Source organism: Gymnoscopelus braueri, assembly GCF_963280865.1.
Source record: "Gymnoscopelus braueri genome assembly, chromosome: 14".
Lineage (NCBI taxonomy): Eukaryota > Metazoa > Chordata > Actinopteri > Myctophiformes > Myctophidae > Gymnoscopelus > Gymnoscopelus braueri.
Window position 1 is genome coordinate 9,862,397 of NC_137619.1, and position 17,945 is coordinate 9,880,341.

Here is a 17,945-nt window from a genome sequence, read left to right on the forward strand (position 1 = left end):
TTCTCTTGATTCTTGCAAAATGTCATATTCATTAATTGTACCAAATGTTCTAACCAACATCCAAATATTGTTGTTTTTAAAGCCTTATTATTATTGTCATACTTAGAAACCTTAAAACATTGTACAACACTAAAGCTATAGAAAACCAGAAGAATCTGTGATGAATATTGCCTAAAGTCTATAACCTCCGGCTTATTTTTTTCCCTTTATTTTTCCAGTATTGTAACTGCATTTTGTCCTATTTGTAATGTTGATATTTTGTCAATAAAAAGAAATAAAGGGAAAGGGGCCTTTCTCTTCCTGTTAGCATGCTGAAAGAGAAGCCATTATTCTTGCATTAAAGATGGGGTGCCATGATATTTTTCAACCTTAAAACCTGATCATAAGGTATTATTATTATGTAAGGATTTTTTTTCAACAAAAAAAAAGTGTACAGAAATGGTTAAAATTATGTTTTTATGTGGACACGCCTCCAGTTCATTAAGTATACCTGGTTCTCACCTTAGCACCTCCTCCACCACCTTAGCACCACCCACCTGTCCTAGTCCCTCCTCCTCCTCATGCCCACACCTGTTGTGTTATGATAATGAGGGGGAGGGTATGGCTTTGTGATGTCACTAAAGCGCTGTTTCTCTATTGGCACGTTTGACCCTCAAGGTTTCAGCCTCCAGGAAGAAACTCCAAATAGTCAGAGAAGACATAAAACACCATAAAAACACCACCGGGGGGCTTTATGAAGTTCTATCAACCTCATAGACACATGAAAAACAGAAAAAATGCAAAAACATGGCACCAGCTCTTTAATAAAAAGAAATTGTTTGAAAGAATCAAACCTGCCTAGCGATGATGTCACTGGTAGGCAGGTTTCTGCACTGTCCACTAACAGCCATCCTCTGAGACACGTGAATAGACAGAAATGGTTCCATCTTATAATGAGCATTAATTAGGACCAATTATATGAACGACATGATTTTGAGAGGGTCCCCAGATGACAGTTAATTTAAAACATTTAAATTTAAGGACTTTTAAGACCAAATTCCTAAAAAAATGAAAGAAAAGAAAAGAAAATACATTTAGAAAACAGATACCATTACTGCATCAAAAGTCATCTACAATAAAAACTGGTCAAACGTTGGCCAAATTGTCAAATAAGAAAGTAAAAAATGCAGATTTTTTTTCCCACAATATTTATCTGTGGAAACCAGTCAAACTACATGTAATGCCTCAACTCCTACATTCCAGTTCAAAATGTTCAAATATGATTCTTTTGGAGTTTCATGGCCTAGAAAGTTTGAGAACCACTGAGCTAGAAAGCTGAGCCTAGTACAAAGCATGTAGAACTTCTACATTGACTAGTAGAAGAGAAAGAAAAGGAGACATAGGTAACCTATAAGACAATAAGAACAAACTCACCTTTCTTTATCCACCAGTTATTACTAGCCTATATGCTTGTAATTGATGCAGTAGTGACAACGTCCTGTACTTTTCACCCGGATGTTTTGACGTGTGCTCAATAACAACTGATCTCCAAACATGTCTGTAAAGTTCAGAAATGCTTTATTCTCTGTTGTCCGTCACTTTCAGCGCAACAAATATTATAAGCAAAAATACAGCCAAGCTTAAACAGATCACGGCACAGCATACAGACCACCAGCCACAGCACCAGCCCACACAGCATACAGTACAGACCACCAGCCACACAGCATACAGACCACCAGCCATACAGCAGACCACCAGCCCACACAGCATACAGACCACCAGCCCACACAGCATACAGACCACCAGCCACAGCACCAGCCCACACAGCATACAGACCACCAGCCACACAGCATACAGACCACCAGCCATACAGCAGACCACCAGCCCACACAGCATACAGACCACCAGCCCACACAGCATACAGACCACCAGCCACAGCACCAGCCCACACAGCATACAGACCACCAGCCACACAGCATACAGACCACCAGCCATACAGCAGACCACCAGCCCACACAGCATACAGACCACCAGCCCACACAGCATACAGACCACCAGCCCACACAGCATACAGACCACCAGCCACACAGCATACACAGACCACCAGCCCACACAGCATACAGACCACCAGCCCACACAGCATACAGACCACCAGCCACCCAGATACAGACCACCAGCCCACACAGCTACAGACCACCAGCCCACACAGCATACAGACCACCAGCCCACACAGCATACAGACCACCAGCCATACAGCAGACCACCAGCCCACACAGCATACAGACCACCAGCCACACAGCATACAGACCACCAGCCATACAGCATACAGACCACCAGCCCACACAGCATACAGACCACCAGCCCACACAGCATACAGACCACCAGCCACACAACATATACAGACCACCAGCCCACACAGCATACAGACCACCAGCCCACACAGCATACAGACCACCAGCCACCCAGATACAGACCACCAGCCCACACAGCATACAGACCACCAGCCACACATTATACTGACCACCAGCCCACACAGCATACAGACCACCAGCCCACACAGCATACAGACCACCAGCCACACAGCATACAGACCACCAGCCCACACAGCATACAGACCACCAGCCACACAGCATACAGACCACCAACCATACAGCAGACCACCAGCCCACACAGCATACAGACCACCAGCCCACACAGCATACAGACCACCAGCCACACAGCATATACAGACCACCAGCCCACACAGCATACAGACCACCAGCCCACACAGCATACAGACCACCAGCCCACACAGCATACAGACCACCAGCCCACACAGCATACAGACCACCAGCTCACACAGCATACAGACCACCAGCCCACACAGCATACAGACCACCAGCCCACACAGCATACAGACCACCAGCCCACACAGCATACAGACCACCAGCTCACACAGCATACAGACCACCAGCCCACACAGCATAGATAGACCACCAGCTCACACAGCATGCAGTCAAAAGTCTGCCAATCAGCAACACCTGCGCTTGATTAGAGACCTTGTTAAATAACCTGGCCAACCTTGGCCTTGACCATGACCTGAAGTGACGTCATTGAAGGAGCAAAACAACAAAATAAACCATAAGTCTCTTTCAGATGCGTTGCTATAGCTTGTAGATCTGTTTTTTGGGGGGGAAATCAATGCTGTCATATTACAGGCTATGGGTCAATTTTCTAAGGCGTCTCTCTCTCTCTCTCTCTCTCTCTCTCTCTCTCTCTCTCTCTCTCTCTCTCTCTCTCTCTCTCTCTCTCTCTCTCTCTCTCTCAAGAATGGTTATAAATAATAAAAATATTGATAATGGTTATTATATATATTGTTTTGTTTTTGTATTATTATTATGTATTTTATGTTTGCTGATTTGCTGAGATTTGGCATTTGGTTTCATCCCAGAAATAATGCAAATAAAAAAATAAAAATAACACTTCATTCATTATGTTTGGTGGTTGTTGCAATAATGATAATAATAAGCATTATGATTGTGAATAAGATTGATTTTATTCATTCAATTCATCATTTGATGTTCTCATTTTGTTTGTAATTTTATTTAACTTTAATTTCATAATTACCAGTACAACACCTATCTGTGGATAAAAGCATGTCTGTTTTTCTATTGTTTCAAACACTATAATGTCATGTATTACTGTAATAGAACTATTATAGTATTACTTCAATACCTATAGGCACTGAGAGGAACATTTATTGAAGTGTTTAATATAACCTACTGGATTTGTCCAAATTATATTAATCATTTATTTCCCTTTGATGGATCCATGCACTAATTGCAGATTTCCAATTTCTAACTAGTGATAGATTAAATTACTTTAATGGATTTTGGTTTAATTATTTTTTAGAAGATGAATGATCTAATTACTTTTTAAAAAGCATTCAAAACGATTAAACTTAAATATGTTCTCATCTATTATTCCTCTCTCTCCCTCCCTCGCACGTGCACACACACGCACGCACGCACGCACGCACGCATGCAGCACTCACACAAGCACACAAGCACACGCACGCACACGCGCACGCACGCACACACACACACACACACACACACACACACACACACACACACACACACACATAAGGAGCGTCATTCCCCAGATTCACTTTTAACTTCATCAATAAGAGTCTCTCAAATCAATTAAAATACAAAAACAAATAGATTGATTATCTTTCATAATAAAATGTTCAGAGACAGACAGTCACAGACAGACAGACAGAGACAGATATTCCTGGATCACGGTCTCCCACAGCGCACGCCCACTGAAAGTGTTTCGTGCATGGCGGGGGGGCTGTGCACACACACACACACACACACACACACACACACACACACACACACACACACACACACACACGCGCGCTAGCACTCGTGCCAATAAGTAAGGCAGTGGTTCTCAAAGTGCGGTCCGGTGACCCCCCCCCCCCCCCCCCCCCCAGACCCAGGGGTTCGGGGTTCTATCGTTAACATATCATCACAATCATTTTAACTTTAGTTTTATCCATTATGTTGGCTGTTCGAAAATAGCAGATCTACAAGCTCAAGTCAATTTCAAGTCACTTCATGAGAAGTGACATGATGAGACCTGACGAATAATGATAGTAATAATAATAATCTTGAAAGTATTGGAACATTTTGAATCATTTTGAATTCTTTTTTACATAGCCTACTGGGGGTCCCTCGCACAACACATTTTCAGATGGGGGTCCGCAGCCAAATACATTCAATCAATTTGGGGTTCCTTGCCATGAAGAAAAAGTTTGAGAACCACTTGTGCTATTTGAAAAGAATCTTGAAAAATAAAGAAGTGAAAAATGTGTAATATTTTTTTAACCAATTGAACACAAATCTTGAATGGGGGTCCCTGGCTGGCACAAAATATTTTCAGATGGGGGTCTGTGGCCAAATACATATTAATTTGGGGGACCTTGACATGAAAAGGTTTGAGAAACACTGAATTACAGGGACTCACCCAAGCTCCGGACCGCCCACTCCGGGCGCGATATAATCAATAAAACGCAACAAGTCATGTGCACGTTTGCAATAACTAACACATTCAAACGGTTCGTTTGAGACGGTGAATAAAACCAAATAGTTTGATCATAAAATAATACAACACATATTTAAATACTAAACAGATCCTTTATGACGATGTTTTAAAAACAATTCGGATCATTATAGCATTAAATGAGAGAGTCCTCATTTGTTTTCACGGTTCAAATTGTATTTTAATAGGCAGCCAGCTGCCTATATATTAGGCTACCAATTGATATTATCGAACTTTATTCACTCGCATCACGCAGCGTGCCGTTTTGTTTGGGGGGAAATACATCTAAAAAATGATATTGGACATATTTTTTAAATAATTAATAGTATTTTTATTTACTTTTTACTTTAAAATGTCTTAATTTTGGTCATCAACAAGATGTAGGCCTATATAGCCCACATTAGTCGATGTGTTAAATCTAATTTAGCCTGCACTACACTATATGCAAAGAATAAACTGATAAATAAAATAACCCACAAAAACAAGGTATTAATGTATGGGGGGGGGGGGGGGGGGAATTAAAAAAAACATGAATAAATAAAACAAAACATAAAGAGTTGAAATACAGAGATAGGCTTCTGTTTCAATGATATCAAACTGGGGGTCCTTGGAATTTAAAACGTATTTTTTCCCATATAAAGGAGGTGTCATTCACTGCCGACTTTCCTTTTTCTCTTTTCCATGTTTGTTGATGACATGTAGCCTACAATTGTGTTATTTTTATGCCATGTTGATTAATTGAATACATATAGGATCACAATTGAAACAAGTCCCTAGGACTTTTTTGTGTTATCCTTTTAGTCTTAACACGTCTTACTGTACCTCGTGCTGTTTACATTCCTGACTAATAAAGTATTCAATCAATCAATCAATCAATCAAAAAAGGTTGAGGATCAACCACATTAGCCTATTTGCTAAATGTAGGCCTATATACTCCGTATTACAAAGCATGTCGGATGCCAAAATATACATGATCTAAAAGTTTTTTTTTTCTCCACACGCTCAGACGAATTAAGGCTAAATTAATCTTCGGAAGCCGCTGGTACAAAGACGGCCAGTGGAAATCAAATCCCAATGGGATTGAATTGAATTGAATTGGGGGGAAATTGGTGGCAATTAATCCCTGGGGGATTATTGAAAAAGGAAAACGCCCCATTTCGGTGACATCTGAACTGATCCCTGATTGGTCGCTGAGGGGTGATCCTGATCCCTGATTGGTCGCTGGGGGGGTGATCCCCGCAAATAAATGCGTGACCCGCCACTTGCCATCTCAGTCTGTTCAGCATCACCATCATCATCACATTTTTCATTTAATTTTCCCAGTATTTTTTCTGAATTTTCTCACTTTGATCTGGACGCAAATATAACTGGAATTGTACTTTTCCCGTGTGTTTTAACAGCGGAAAGCAGTTGTTTCGTGTAGCTTTATTACTGTAAGACAGAAGGATAAATAGAGTTTTTCCTACATCCGAACTGGACGTGAATAATTGGATAGGACTAATTTCCACCGTTTATTTAATCGCGCAGAAACAAAGTGACAGTGCAGTTCTTTTGGTGTCTGTAGGCTATAGTTTATTTGCTTTCAAAGAAAGCAGCATAAATATAAATATATCTGGTTATAATTTGGACCAAAGCATGAGTGTGTCTGGAGGAGAGAGACCAGAGGAAGACAAACCCAAGGTCAAGATGTTATCTCCAGGGTTCAGCATCGATAAGTCCAGGCTCCACCAAGGTTAGTATATTACACTTTTGAATTTGTCATTATAATTTTTTCGGTTTGACTTTTTGTTTCAATTTTAGTTATTGTATTTTTTTTCTTTTCTTTGGGGCGGGTAGGAGTGAGATTCAACAAGTTCAGAAAAAATACCGATCTACAAGCCCACAATGCCTCGCATCAGAACAGTTGTTGTGAGCTTGTAGATCAGCTATTTTCACTGGAAGATCTTTGACAATTTTTGACACCAGGGCTTAGTTTTGCTTAATTTTGCAAGCACACAATCATTTGATTGTGTTTTTTTCTTTTTCAACGGTAATAGTTTTAGCTTTAGTTATTTCGTTAGTTTTAGTCAACTAAAATGTTTAATTCTATAGTTTTAGTTATTTCGTTAGCTTTAGTAGCTAAATTAAACATGTTTTACCTATTCTAAATTGAGTTATTTCATTGGTAATTACATGTTTTTTTTCTATTCTAGTTTTAGTTATTTCGTCAGTTAACTTCAGTGTTAAAAAATAAATAAATATACGTGTATTTACTTGGATAATAACCCTGGTCTCTCCACGCAGGGACCACCGGGGGCTACAGAGCTAAAGGGGGCTTCGCCATCACCGACCTGTTGGGCCTGGAACCCTCCGGCCTGCAGGCCCGTCCGCCCGGCCACGGGGCCTTGGGGCCGGGCGGGGATCTCCATCAGACCGCGGCGGCCCTGGGAGGCTTCCCGTTCCCCGGAGGCTCCTTGCCGCTCGGCCTGGGCTTCCTGTGCAGCCTGGCGGCCCAGCAGCCGCCCGGGGGCCCGTGCTTCCTGCCGGGGGCCCACCATCTCCCCCTGCTCCAGACCCGGACCCCCACCGAGGGCCACAGTCACTACATGCACCCGAACCTGCATGAGCCACACAGGGACCCTTATTCTGGTACGCATCGGCTTGCCCCTTTGTTTACAAGTAAAAGTCCAGAAATTTACTTGAGTAAAGGTACAAAAGTATCAAAATGTACTTAAATTACCAAAAGTATAGGCCTACTCTTTATGCAGAATGTCCCATTTCACAAGTTTTCAAATGTATAAAAATCTTTTGAAAATAGTAGATCTACAAGCTCACAATGCCTTGCATGACATCACGAAGCATTGTGAGCTTGTAGATCGGCTATTTTCAAATGGCCAAAATGTAAATAGGGTTGAAGTGGTTAATGTATGTATTGTAATAATAATCAAAATCTAGCTGACAGTAAATGAAATGAATTATTAATTCATATTCATCGGCTAACTGTCATGTTTTTCTTCTCCAGATGAAGAGTGTCTGTCTGACAGAAACGACTCCAAAAACTCCTCAAACTCCCAGAAGAGAAAAAAAAGGAGACACAGGTAAGAACATAAAAACACTCACCTTTCTTTCTCCACCAATTCATGGACTAGATTTTAGTTCATTCTAAGGTCTCTCTCTCTCTCTCTCTCTCTCTCTCTCTCTCTCTCTCTCTCTCTCTCTCTCTCTGTGATTGTGATTGACAGGACTGTTTATATCTATATGTATATGTTTATTCATATTTAAATAATGTGATAGACAGGTCTGTTTTTACATCTATATGCTTATTAATATTGACTTGATATGATTGACAGGACTGTGTTTACATCTCATCAACTGGAGGAGCTGGAGAAGGCCTTCCATGAAGCCCACTATCCTGATGTTTATGCCAGAGAGATGCTGGCCATGAAGACTGAACTCCCAGAAGACAGAATACAGGTAGGATTAATGATGGGCTTTTAATAATAATAATAATATATATATATATATATATATATATATATATATATATATATATATATATATATATATATATATATATATATATATATATATATATATATATATATAAAATGTAGCGATGCATAATACATATTATATATAATATAATATAATATAATATAATATAATATAATATATATATATATTTATAAGTAATGTAACTTTAAATCAGTGTACGGCTTTAGTTAGCTACCTTGCAGATTTACATTATTAATACAAAACGTACATTCACTGAAATATGGTGATGTATAGTATACCCTAAAGGACCACTTCACCCATTTTCAACCTATCTTCATAATTGTCTATAGGTAACATCTCTCCATGTGTATCATGTTAAGTGTGGCCATGTGTGGTTGTTTCAAAACATTAAAGTAACATCTCTCTGTTGTATATGTTTCGGTGTGGTTTCAGAACAATAAAGTAACATCTCTCTGTGTGTATTATGTCAGGTGTGGTTCCAGAACCGGCGTGCCAAGTGGAGGAAGAGGGAGAAGTGCTGGGGCAGGAGCAGTGTGATGGCGGAGTACGGCCTGTACGGAGCCATGGTCAGACACTCCATCCCTCTGCCAGAGTCCATCATCAACTCCGCCAAGAGCGGCATGATGGGCTCCTGCGCCCCCTGGCTGCTAGGTGAGCCGCCTGCAGGTCGTTCACTTTATTTCATCAATATATTTACATGTAGGCCAGTGATTCAGCCAGTTTGATATGCATTAGGCCACGGAACCCTATTTGATATAGTTTTTTAAAAAAATAATCCCCAATCTACACTGTAAAATCCTCAGTGTGAGAGTGTGAAAATGAAACCACAGGTCTATTTGGTTCCATTTGTACGCTCTCAGAGTTATACAGACCTGTAAGGGTCCATTTGGTTCCATTTGTACGCTCTCAGAGTTACAGACCCTTAAGGGTCCATTTGGTTCCATTTGTACAATCTCAGTTACAGACCCGTAAGGGTCCATGTGGACCCCTGGTGGTCCTCAGACCGGACGTTGAGAAACAGTGACAAGGGCGATTATCAATGAATTCAAACAGTAAATAGTAGCCTACACAGGGAATTTCCCAAATGTATTCACAAGTTTCCTAGGGCGTTGTGGGCATCACTTTCTGTCAATTTTATCCCTGATACCTGTTCAAATCAACAGGAAGTGATGCCCACAACGCCCTAGGAAACTTGTGGATAGAATAAAGTTGATTCTGTTTTATGATCCAGGAATATTTGCTTTAGCTTTTTTATGTGTAGGGCCTAGCTGAGTTGTGTACAGAGTGCCTTGTATATTAGTATATAGGATATATTTAGTTATTATTAGGCTAATCTTTTATGTTTCTCCTTTTTAATAACTTATGCTGCTACAATGTCTGAGGAGCCGAGCCAAAAATCTGTTTTACTCATAATGTTCCTGAACACAAGATTTAACAATAAAGACCACCCTGAACCTTGACGGTTTTCTAATCGTTAACCCCTACCTAGACCTGTCATATTTCCTTTGAACCAGTTCAGGATTTTAAAATTAACAGATTTTCCTGTATGTTTCTTCTTTTCTCAGGAATGCACAAAAAGTCGTTGGAGATGTCTAAGAAATCCCCGGGGACCCCGGACTCCGCTCACTCCGACTCCTACCAGGAAGAGAACAATAATAATACCAACACTAATAACAATATTAAAGGGGAACAGAGAGACGTGAGAGACTGGTGCGGACAGGACACAGAGGACACGGCCATGGACCTGTCCAGCACGTCCAAACAGGACAGCGGCAATAAGAGCACCTCGGTGAAGTCCCTGTCACCGCCCAGGGGACCGGAGAGTGACTCGGACAATGACAGTTAACCCCATTAAGACCCGAGGCCGATTCTACAAATGTCTATTTATATGTATTTGGGGACCCCCAGAAGCAAAGATTTGAGTTAAAACATGTTTGCTTTCTGATTGAAAGATCAAAAACAGCAGATCTATAAGCTCATAGCGCATTACAAAGAGCTTGCATATCTGCTATTTTTGAATAGCCAAAGAATACAATTATGGTTAAAGTGGTTCAAATGATTGTACAAGCTCTACAACTCTACAAGCTCACACGATGCCTCTCACATTTTGAGCCGTAGTGAGCTTGTAGATCAGCTATTATCGGTGAAGAGATTGTGGAGATTTGTAAAACAAGTAGGGGAGCTATGTATGGACCCCTGGGGGCCACCAGTAAATGAACTATAGGGTTTGAGTGGTTAAACCTATCAAGACATTTGTATTTTGAACATTATAAAAATAGCAGGGAGGCTGTGTTTTTGTATCTAATGGATGTACAGTGTATATAGTTGTCGTCTTATTTTTTCTGTTAATTATTGTATTTGAAAGTATCTTTTATATACATTTTGTTTGAAATAAAAGAGATTATTTAATGTGCTACTGCTTTGTCTGATTTAATGCGTTAGTAGGCTATACAGTAGGCAAGTGGTTCTCAACCTTTTCACCCGCAACCTCCCAAAAGAATCATATTTGAACTGGGGACCCCCCACCCTGACAAGCACTTGGAATGTAGGAGTTGCGGCATTACATTTAGTTTGACTCGGTTCCACAGATAAAATATTGTGAAAATAGCAGATCTACAAGCTCACAACGGCTCTTAACGCAAGGCGTTGTCTCTTTCTTATATAATTTCACAATTTGGCCAATGTTTGACCAGTTCTTATAGTCAATTGTTGATTACTTTTGATGCAGTAATGGTCTTTTTCTTTTCTTTCTTTTTTGAGGTATTAAAATTGTCACTTCATTGTTATCTGGGGACCACCCCAAAAATCATGTGGGGACCCTCCTGGGCGTCCCGACCCACAGGTTGAGAACTGCTGCAGTAGGCTACGTATTCAGGGTTTGACTGGGACAGAAAGTCGGCCCTGGACGTTTAGGCCCAGACCGGCCCACCACAACAAACGTGTAGATACTCTACCAAGCCGCCCCATCGAGGCACATACAAACACAATTTCAGCAAACACAGGTTAAAATCCGGGGTAGAAGAAGAAAGTTACATAGTGCTGCTTTAAACTTTAGTATTTATTTATGGGAATTATTAGATTTTATTTATTAAATACTTTTGAAACTTTTGTTTTTTAATTGATGAAAAGTTGGGTTTTATTTGGTTTAAACCTTTTTAAATCTTTTGAAATAATATATATATATATATTTGAAGGAAACGGAAAAAAGGAGATATTTAATCAAGACCCATGCATAAAAATTGGTCCGCGACCCACAGATGGGTCCCGAGCCACTGTTTGGTTAGAACATAAATTAACTGGAAGTAAATTTGGTGTGATCTCTGTTCTCTCACCGTCAAGAGCAGGCTATGGAAGACTTCAGTTGAGGTCTGGTGGTGGTGGTGGGGGGGACTCAGGTATGAGATGTCTGCGAGAACAAACAAACAAAGTCCTCTCCACAGAACTTCTCACAAGCGTTGGTGCCTCAATCGGTAGATCAACCGAACAAGCAAAGATAGGAGACTGAATATGTAGGTTAAAAAACATGCAGATCGACAAGCCCGAAGCGCGTCGCTTTGCGCCACGCTTCGACCTTGTATATCTGCTACTTTCGACACTTTTGTGTGACGCTGTAGTGTGATCAAGTAGAGCGTTATTACAAAAAAAAAAAAAGACAAAAAGTTAGAATATGGAGGTAAGGTTTCTGCCCGACAGATATACATTATATTTTAATTATATACATTATACACATAATCATCCGCTTGTGAAACGTTTTGTTTTTTTGCTTTTGACATTTGAGCTTCATGTCTTTCTTCGGTGTTAAGAGGTCTGATAATGCAGGTGATTGGACTGTTCTGTGGAAATTATTTAACATGGGGGGGGGGTGCAGCGTGTGGTGAGTTTGTATTTATATATTTTCTGAATTGTAATGGAGAATAATGTTGAAATATCAGCTCATGTTAAGTTACTACTAGTTATTGTTCGAGACAGTGTGCGCAATTAAAAACTTTATTTTCAAACAATTCTCAATCTGGAGGAATGTAAATGATACAAATGCCATTCAAATGTGTACATCTGCAAAAATATATTTAATGCAACCCGTTTTGGTGAGCATTTTAATTTTGATTGCAAAACACGCACCACTGGACCAAGCATGAGTCAACATATCTGTCATACTGTCCTGAGGTTCATTGAATGGACTGCCATACACAGGCAAGCAGCAAATACTTTTGGCAACTAATCCCAAACTACCTTTTAACGATTACTTTTATTTGTGTTGTAAAGACGAGCTGAAATGGTATTTTGCGAGTATGTATTTTGTATTTCCTAGTCAAACAGGAGCTGTGCGCATCTTAGCCAATGATAGCGGTGAACCGGATGGAGCTTAATGGCAACATCCAGACACCTTTTACCCAGCTATGTATAAGCACTCCTGGGCATGGCCAGCACTATGACCCGCCTGGATCCACAAAGTAAATGAATGTGAAACAAGTTAGTGACGAATTAAGTTTATGTTACTGCATTGCCTATTTCTTGCCTCAAAATTTTCAGAAACATATTTTACCCTTTAGCTTTAAAAAATAGAATATGTAACAGACATTTTCTTTACATTCAACATACAGCCTGCTGATGTAAGCAACAACAAAAAAACCCCACAAAAGAATATATCCCGTCTTCTTTTTGGGGCATATATTACAATGTCCTATGTCTGCAGATATGCTCTTGAAGGGTGAAAAGTATCTTTCATTTCAGCTCGTCTTTAAATGTCAAACAAGATCATCGATTTCGCACCGGCCAATACCTCATGGATCAAAATGCCATCACTATTTGTAGCTAACATTTTAACATGCTAATAGCAATAAATTATAAAGAATGTTTTTGGGGAGAATTATTCTCTGCTTTTTTTACTCCTCGGCTTTTTATGCCATTTGGGGTCGTGTGCAGGAGGAGACCTGCTGCTGTTAGTGTTTTCCGAGGACACCACGTCTGTCGTCCGTCTCCGGTGACCCAGACTCTGCTCATGGGCCTTCAGGAAAGTCAGCAGGCGGAAGTGTTTCCCACAATCCTTACAGCTGTACGGCATCTCTCCGGTGTGGATGCTCTTGTGTCTCATAAAACTGGTAGACGTGTTGAAGGTCTTCTCACAGGTGGTGCATTTGTATGGCTTCTCACCCGTGTGGGTGTACTTATGGTCTCTTAAAGTCTCTTTCAACCTGTAACTCTTCCCACAGATGTCACAGTGAAATGGCTTCTCTCCCGTGTGCGTCTTCTTGTGCAATTTAAACTGCGAGCCGTTCAGGAACTTCTTCCCACAGGCGTCGCAAGTGAATAACGTATGTTTGGCCGGCAGCTCGTCGGGCGGGAGTTCGTGCGAGTGCTTGCTGATCATGTGGTTCTTCAGGCCCCTGTAGCTTTTACCACAGATGGAGCAGAGCTGCTTTTCGTCCGTGTGGATGGCTTGATGGGCCCTCAGGTTCTCCGCCTGCGTGAACCCTTTCCCGCAGGTCGTGCACTGAAAAGGCCTCACCTCCTTGTGCACCTGTTTGTGTCGCGTCAGGTGGCACGCGTGGTAAAAGCTCTTCCCGCACACGTCGCAGGTGAAGGTCTTGTCGAAGTGGGTGAGCCTGTGCGTCTTGAGGAGACTGACACAGGAGTAGCCCTTGCCGCAGACGTCGCAGTGGCAGGTCTTCTCGCCGGTGTGCCGCGACTTCACGTGCACGTTGAGGTGAGCCCTGTGGCTGAAGCTCTTGTCGCAGTGTTCACAGTTGTACGGCAGAACGCCGTGAACTTTCAACTCGTGCTCCCGGAGGTTAGGGACGCTGGTGAATAGCTCGCCGCAGGTCTGACACACGGGGTGCGCCTTCCCCAGATGCTCGGAGAGACGCTCCTCGCTGGGGAAGATCATGGTGCATTTCGGGCACTGATGCTGGAACTCCATGCCCTCTTTGAGGGACGCGTCCTTCTTTCTCTTGCCTCCGCCGGCCATTTTCTTGACCTTCCTTTTCTTGCGCCGTCCAGCGGCGTCCCCGCCCTCGTCCGTAGAGGACGAGGGCGGGGACGAGGGCCGGGCGTATCCGTGGTCTGTGCACTCGGGCGGGGTTGGAGGGGGCGTGGAGTCCTCCTCATGGTCGGGACAACTTTCTGAGTCTTCGTCATCGTCTACAGAGTCACAGGGTTTGTTTTTCCCTACAAGGACGAGAGGAAAAGCAGCAGTGACTACAACATCTACAATAGGGTAATGGTCAAATAAATAGAGTTCTAAGAATACAAGTAGCTTAAATACTACAACGTTGCTGTCAGGCAGATACCTCTTATCTCCGTATTTTTTCATAAATTGACGCCCTAGTTGATCATACTACAGCGTCACACAAAAGTATCAAAAATAGCGGATCTACAAGCTCGAAATGCGGCACGCTCCGCTATTTTTGATACTTTTTTATTTGAATCCTGAAAAGTGATAGTTTTGGACATATGAGGTTTCCACGCGACAAGATACGATAAGTAATCTAGTATAGCAGGCTGGCAGCAAACCTAGCATCTATGTTGCACTGTTCTCACTGTAAAAAAGTGTTTTGAACATAATAAGAAATCATTTCAAAAAGGAATATTGTCCTAATCTTTAAAAACATCTGTGACAGATTGTCTTAATCGATTTGAGACATGGAGTCTTTGAACAGCACTTTTAAAAAATCTTCTGATGTGAGAGGGTAGTCTTTTAATAGTCTTTTCGAAATCTAGTCAAGGTCTTGCAGTGTATTGGAGGCATAAGGGGTCCATTTGGTTCCATTTCTACAATCTGAGAGTTACAGACCCACAAGCATGGATTAAAGCAAAATATTGTGATTTGTGAAACAGTGTGAAAGGTCTCAAGCTCTCGCATTGAGTGCTTCTTGATTGGCTATTTTCTCTGCGCAACATGCTTCCATAGAAGACATGCTGACTTCTATGGAATCCAAATGATTGAAATCAGTCATGGCGACTGAAAACTTTAAGCCGTGCATAAGTGTCCCCTGGTGGGTCCCGGGCCTCACGTGGACAACCCGTGGGCTACATAATGTTTTCCATGTCAGTATTTCTCTTACCAGTGTCACAATTCTCAGCCAACACCAGTGGATTCTTCTTATCAGAAACTGGATTCTACAAGACACAAACGGGGAAAACAAACTTAATTATCTGTACATACTGTAGGTGTTTATCCCATTAAGACCGGGAAAGCCTATACCGTACATTGTTATACCTTTAAAACCGGGAAAGCATCTGTATCCTTTTAGATGTTGCTATGTATATAGCGACAGGAATTTTCGAACATTTTTGAAATAAAAAAAAATAGAAGATTTTTTTAAGTTAGGATTTAGAAGGTGTTTTAGACCTCACGTCTAAATGGTTTCAGGGAAGAAAAAGTTGTACTGACCCCACAAATCAAGATAAATGTCTGGGCCTCTGGTTGACGTGGTCCACCGTTCTCTTTTCCTGAAACACACAGTGTCACACACACAGAAATTCAGTCATGTTTTCTTTGTACCATGTGTTTTAAGTATACACTGTTACTATGTTAACCCACTGTATGTGAGGTGTGTCGTCTCTTTACCATGTGTGTCAGTTTGTTATGGTTGTTAGTTCATGAACGTTAGTATGATTCACATAAAACATAAGATTCTGACCTTGTGGTGCCTGTATTGCGTCTTCTTCGGTCTGAGAGGACTTGTTTAATTTGATTGAAGGTAGATCTTGTTGTTTTGTTGTCGTCACCAGGTCAACAATCCTCAGTATCTTGTCGATGGCCTCCACACACAACTCATCCACCAGTGCATCCAGCTCTTCCTGAAACAATAAGCAGAAGCGTACATTCCAGGGACGCAAGACAACAAACTGTGTTTGTGGATGGAGAAGTCTCAAAATCAGTGGTGAAAAACTAAGTACATATACTCAAGTAGTGTAATTAAGTATCATTTTGAGCTACTTTTACTTTACATGAGTATTTCCATTTTTCAATACTTTATACTTTGACATCTTTGTGGGAAATATTACATGATTGTTTTTTCACAATAATTTGACAAGTTCAGTTATGTTTCTATATCAGTGGAGCTCTAGCTTTTTCACGTCAATAATTAAATGTATTTGGCCACCGACCCCCATCTGAAAAGGCTTTGTTCCAGGGACCCCCAGAAGCAGCAAACATTTGAAAATGTAATTAAAAATGTTATAAAAATATACATATTCAAATGCTCAAGATCTTTCAAAAATAGCAGATCTACAAGCTCATAGTACGGCACAGAGTGACGTGCTATGAGCTTGTAGATTTGGGGGGTTCTTGAAATTAAACCAAAGTTTGAGAACAACAACTGATTAATTCAACTCCAATAAAAGAATAAAATAAATAATAATATAATTACAAAAAATATTATACATTATAAGGTCTGAGGTAAAGATTAAATTGAATATAATATATATATATATATATATATAAAAAATAGAAAAATAAATAAATATATAAATATAATAATAAAATAAAATAAAAACTTCAGCTAAACCTGTTAGCATAATAACGTTACCTCATTTCCTTGGAAAGAATAGAATAAAATAAAAATATAAAATATAATTTAAATAAATAAATATAACAATAATAATAAATAAAATAATAAATAAAATAAAACAAACTTAAGCTAAACCTTTTAGCCAACAGGAGTTAGCATAACGGAGTAGAAGTGCAAGTACAGACAATTGTAAATACTCCAGTAAAGTAAAGCATACCTGAAAATGTTACTTCAGTAAATATACTTAGTTACTTTCCACCACTGTTCAACTGCAAAAACAATAATAATGTAGTAATTTAAATACCTCAAAATTGAACTTAAGTACAGTACTTGAGTAAATATACTTAAGTTACTTTACACCACTGTTCGACTCCAATAAAGAGAAACTTCAGCTAAAGCTGTTAGCATTAGCATAATAATAACATTACCTCATTTCCCTGCGCCTGCTTGTTTAAAGTGCACTTCTCGGCCGCGGTGATGATCTCTGTCACCACAGACTTGGCCAGGTTGTTCACCACAGATGTCAGTTCATTCTTCAATGAAACAACGTCCAGCATGTTGAAGCTTTTATGAGATATTTAGGTTTCATAAGAAGAAGCCCTGGGATGGAGCTAAAACGCTGGCTAGGCTAGCTGTTAGCAGCAGCTGCGTCATCCACAACCAGTGTTGCCAGATATTGCGAGAGAAATCCTATGGTTGTTTGTATAACTGTTTCTGACAGGAAATGCACAATCTTTATAAAGTTTAAACTTTTAAGATAGTCTTTCCTAACACAGCTCTGTTTACACTTTTATTTTATTTCTATTTCTATTCGTTTTATTTCGTTTTTGTTTTGACTGTTTTGTTCCACTCTTGCTTTGGCAATGT

At 40.5% G+C, this 17,945-nt stretch overlaps 2 protein-coding genes across 2 annotated transcripts; one reads left to right on the forward strand and one right to left on the reverse strand.

The window, feature by feature from the left end:
* Positions 1–6,705: 6,705 nt before the first annotated feature.
* On the forward strand, positions 6,706–10,411 carry vsx1 (visual system homeobox 1 homolog, chx10-like; the record flags this gene model as incomplete). The annotated part of the gene is made up of 6 exons (XM_080448880.1): positions 6,706–6,802; positions 7,354–7,698; positions 8,072–8,147; positions 8,400–8,523; positions 9,036–9,231; positions 10,131–10,411. 6 exons carry the CDS (start codon positions 6,706–6,708, stop codon positions 10,409–10,411), a joined length of 1,119 nt encoding a protein of 372 aa, XP_080305006.1.
* Positions 10,412–12,538: 2,127 nt separating this feature from the next.
* LOC308100227 (uncharacterized protein) lies at positions 12,539–17,722 on the reverse strand. Its single transcript, XM_080449195.1, has 5 exons — positions 17,507–17,722; positions 16,206–16,365; positions 15,956–16,014; positions 15,627–15,681; positions 12,539–14,730 (listed from the first exon to the last, which is right to left on the reverse strand). Exons 1-5 carry the CDS (start codon positions 17,633–17,635, stop codon positions 13,433–13,435), a joined length of 1,701 nt encoding a protein of 566 aa, XP_080305321.1. The 5' UTR covers positions 17,636–17,722; the 3' UTR covers positions 12,539–13,432.
* Positions 17,723–17,945: the final 223 nt, after the last annotated feature.

Excerpts from the sequence above, each read along its gene's own strand:
- LOC308100227 (XM_080449195.1), bottom strand. The coding sequence starts at position 17,635 with ATGCTGGACGTTGTTTCATTGAAGAATGAACTGACATCTGTGGTGAAC. Across the intron at positions 16,015-16,205 it reads CGCAATACAGGCACCACAAG|GAAAAGAGAACGGTGGACCA; the intron begins GTCAGAATCTTA and ends TGTGTGTTTCAG. Across the intron at positions 15,682-15,955 it reads CATTTATCTTGATTTGTGGG|AATCCAGTTTCTGATAAGAA; the intron begins GTCAGTACAACT and ends TGTGTCTTGTAG.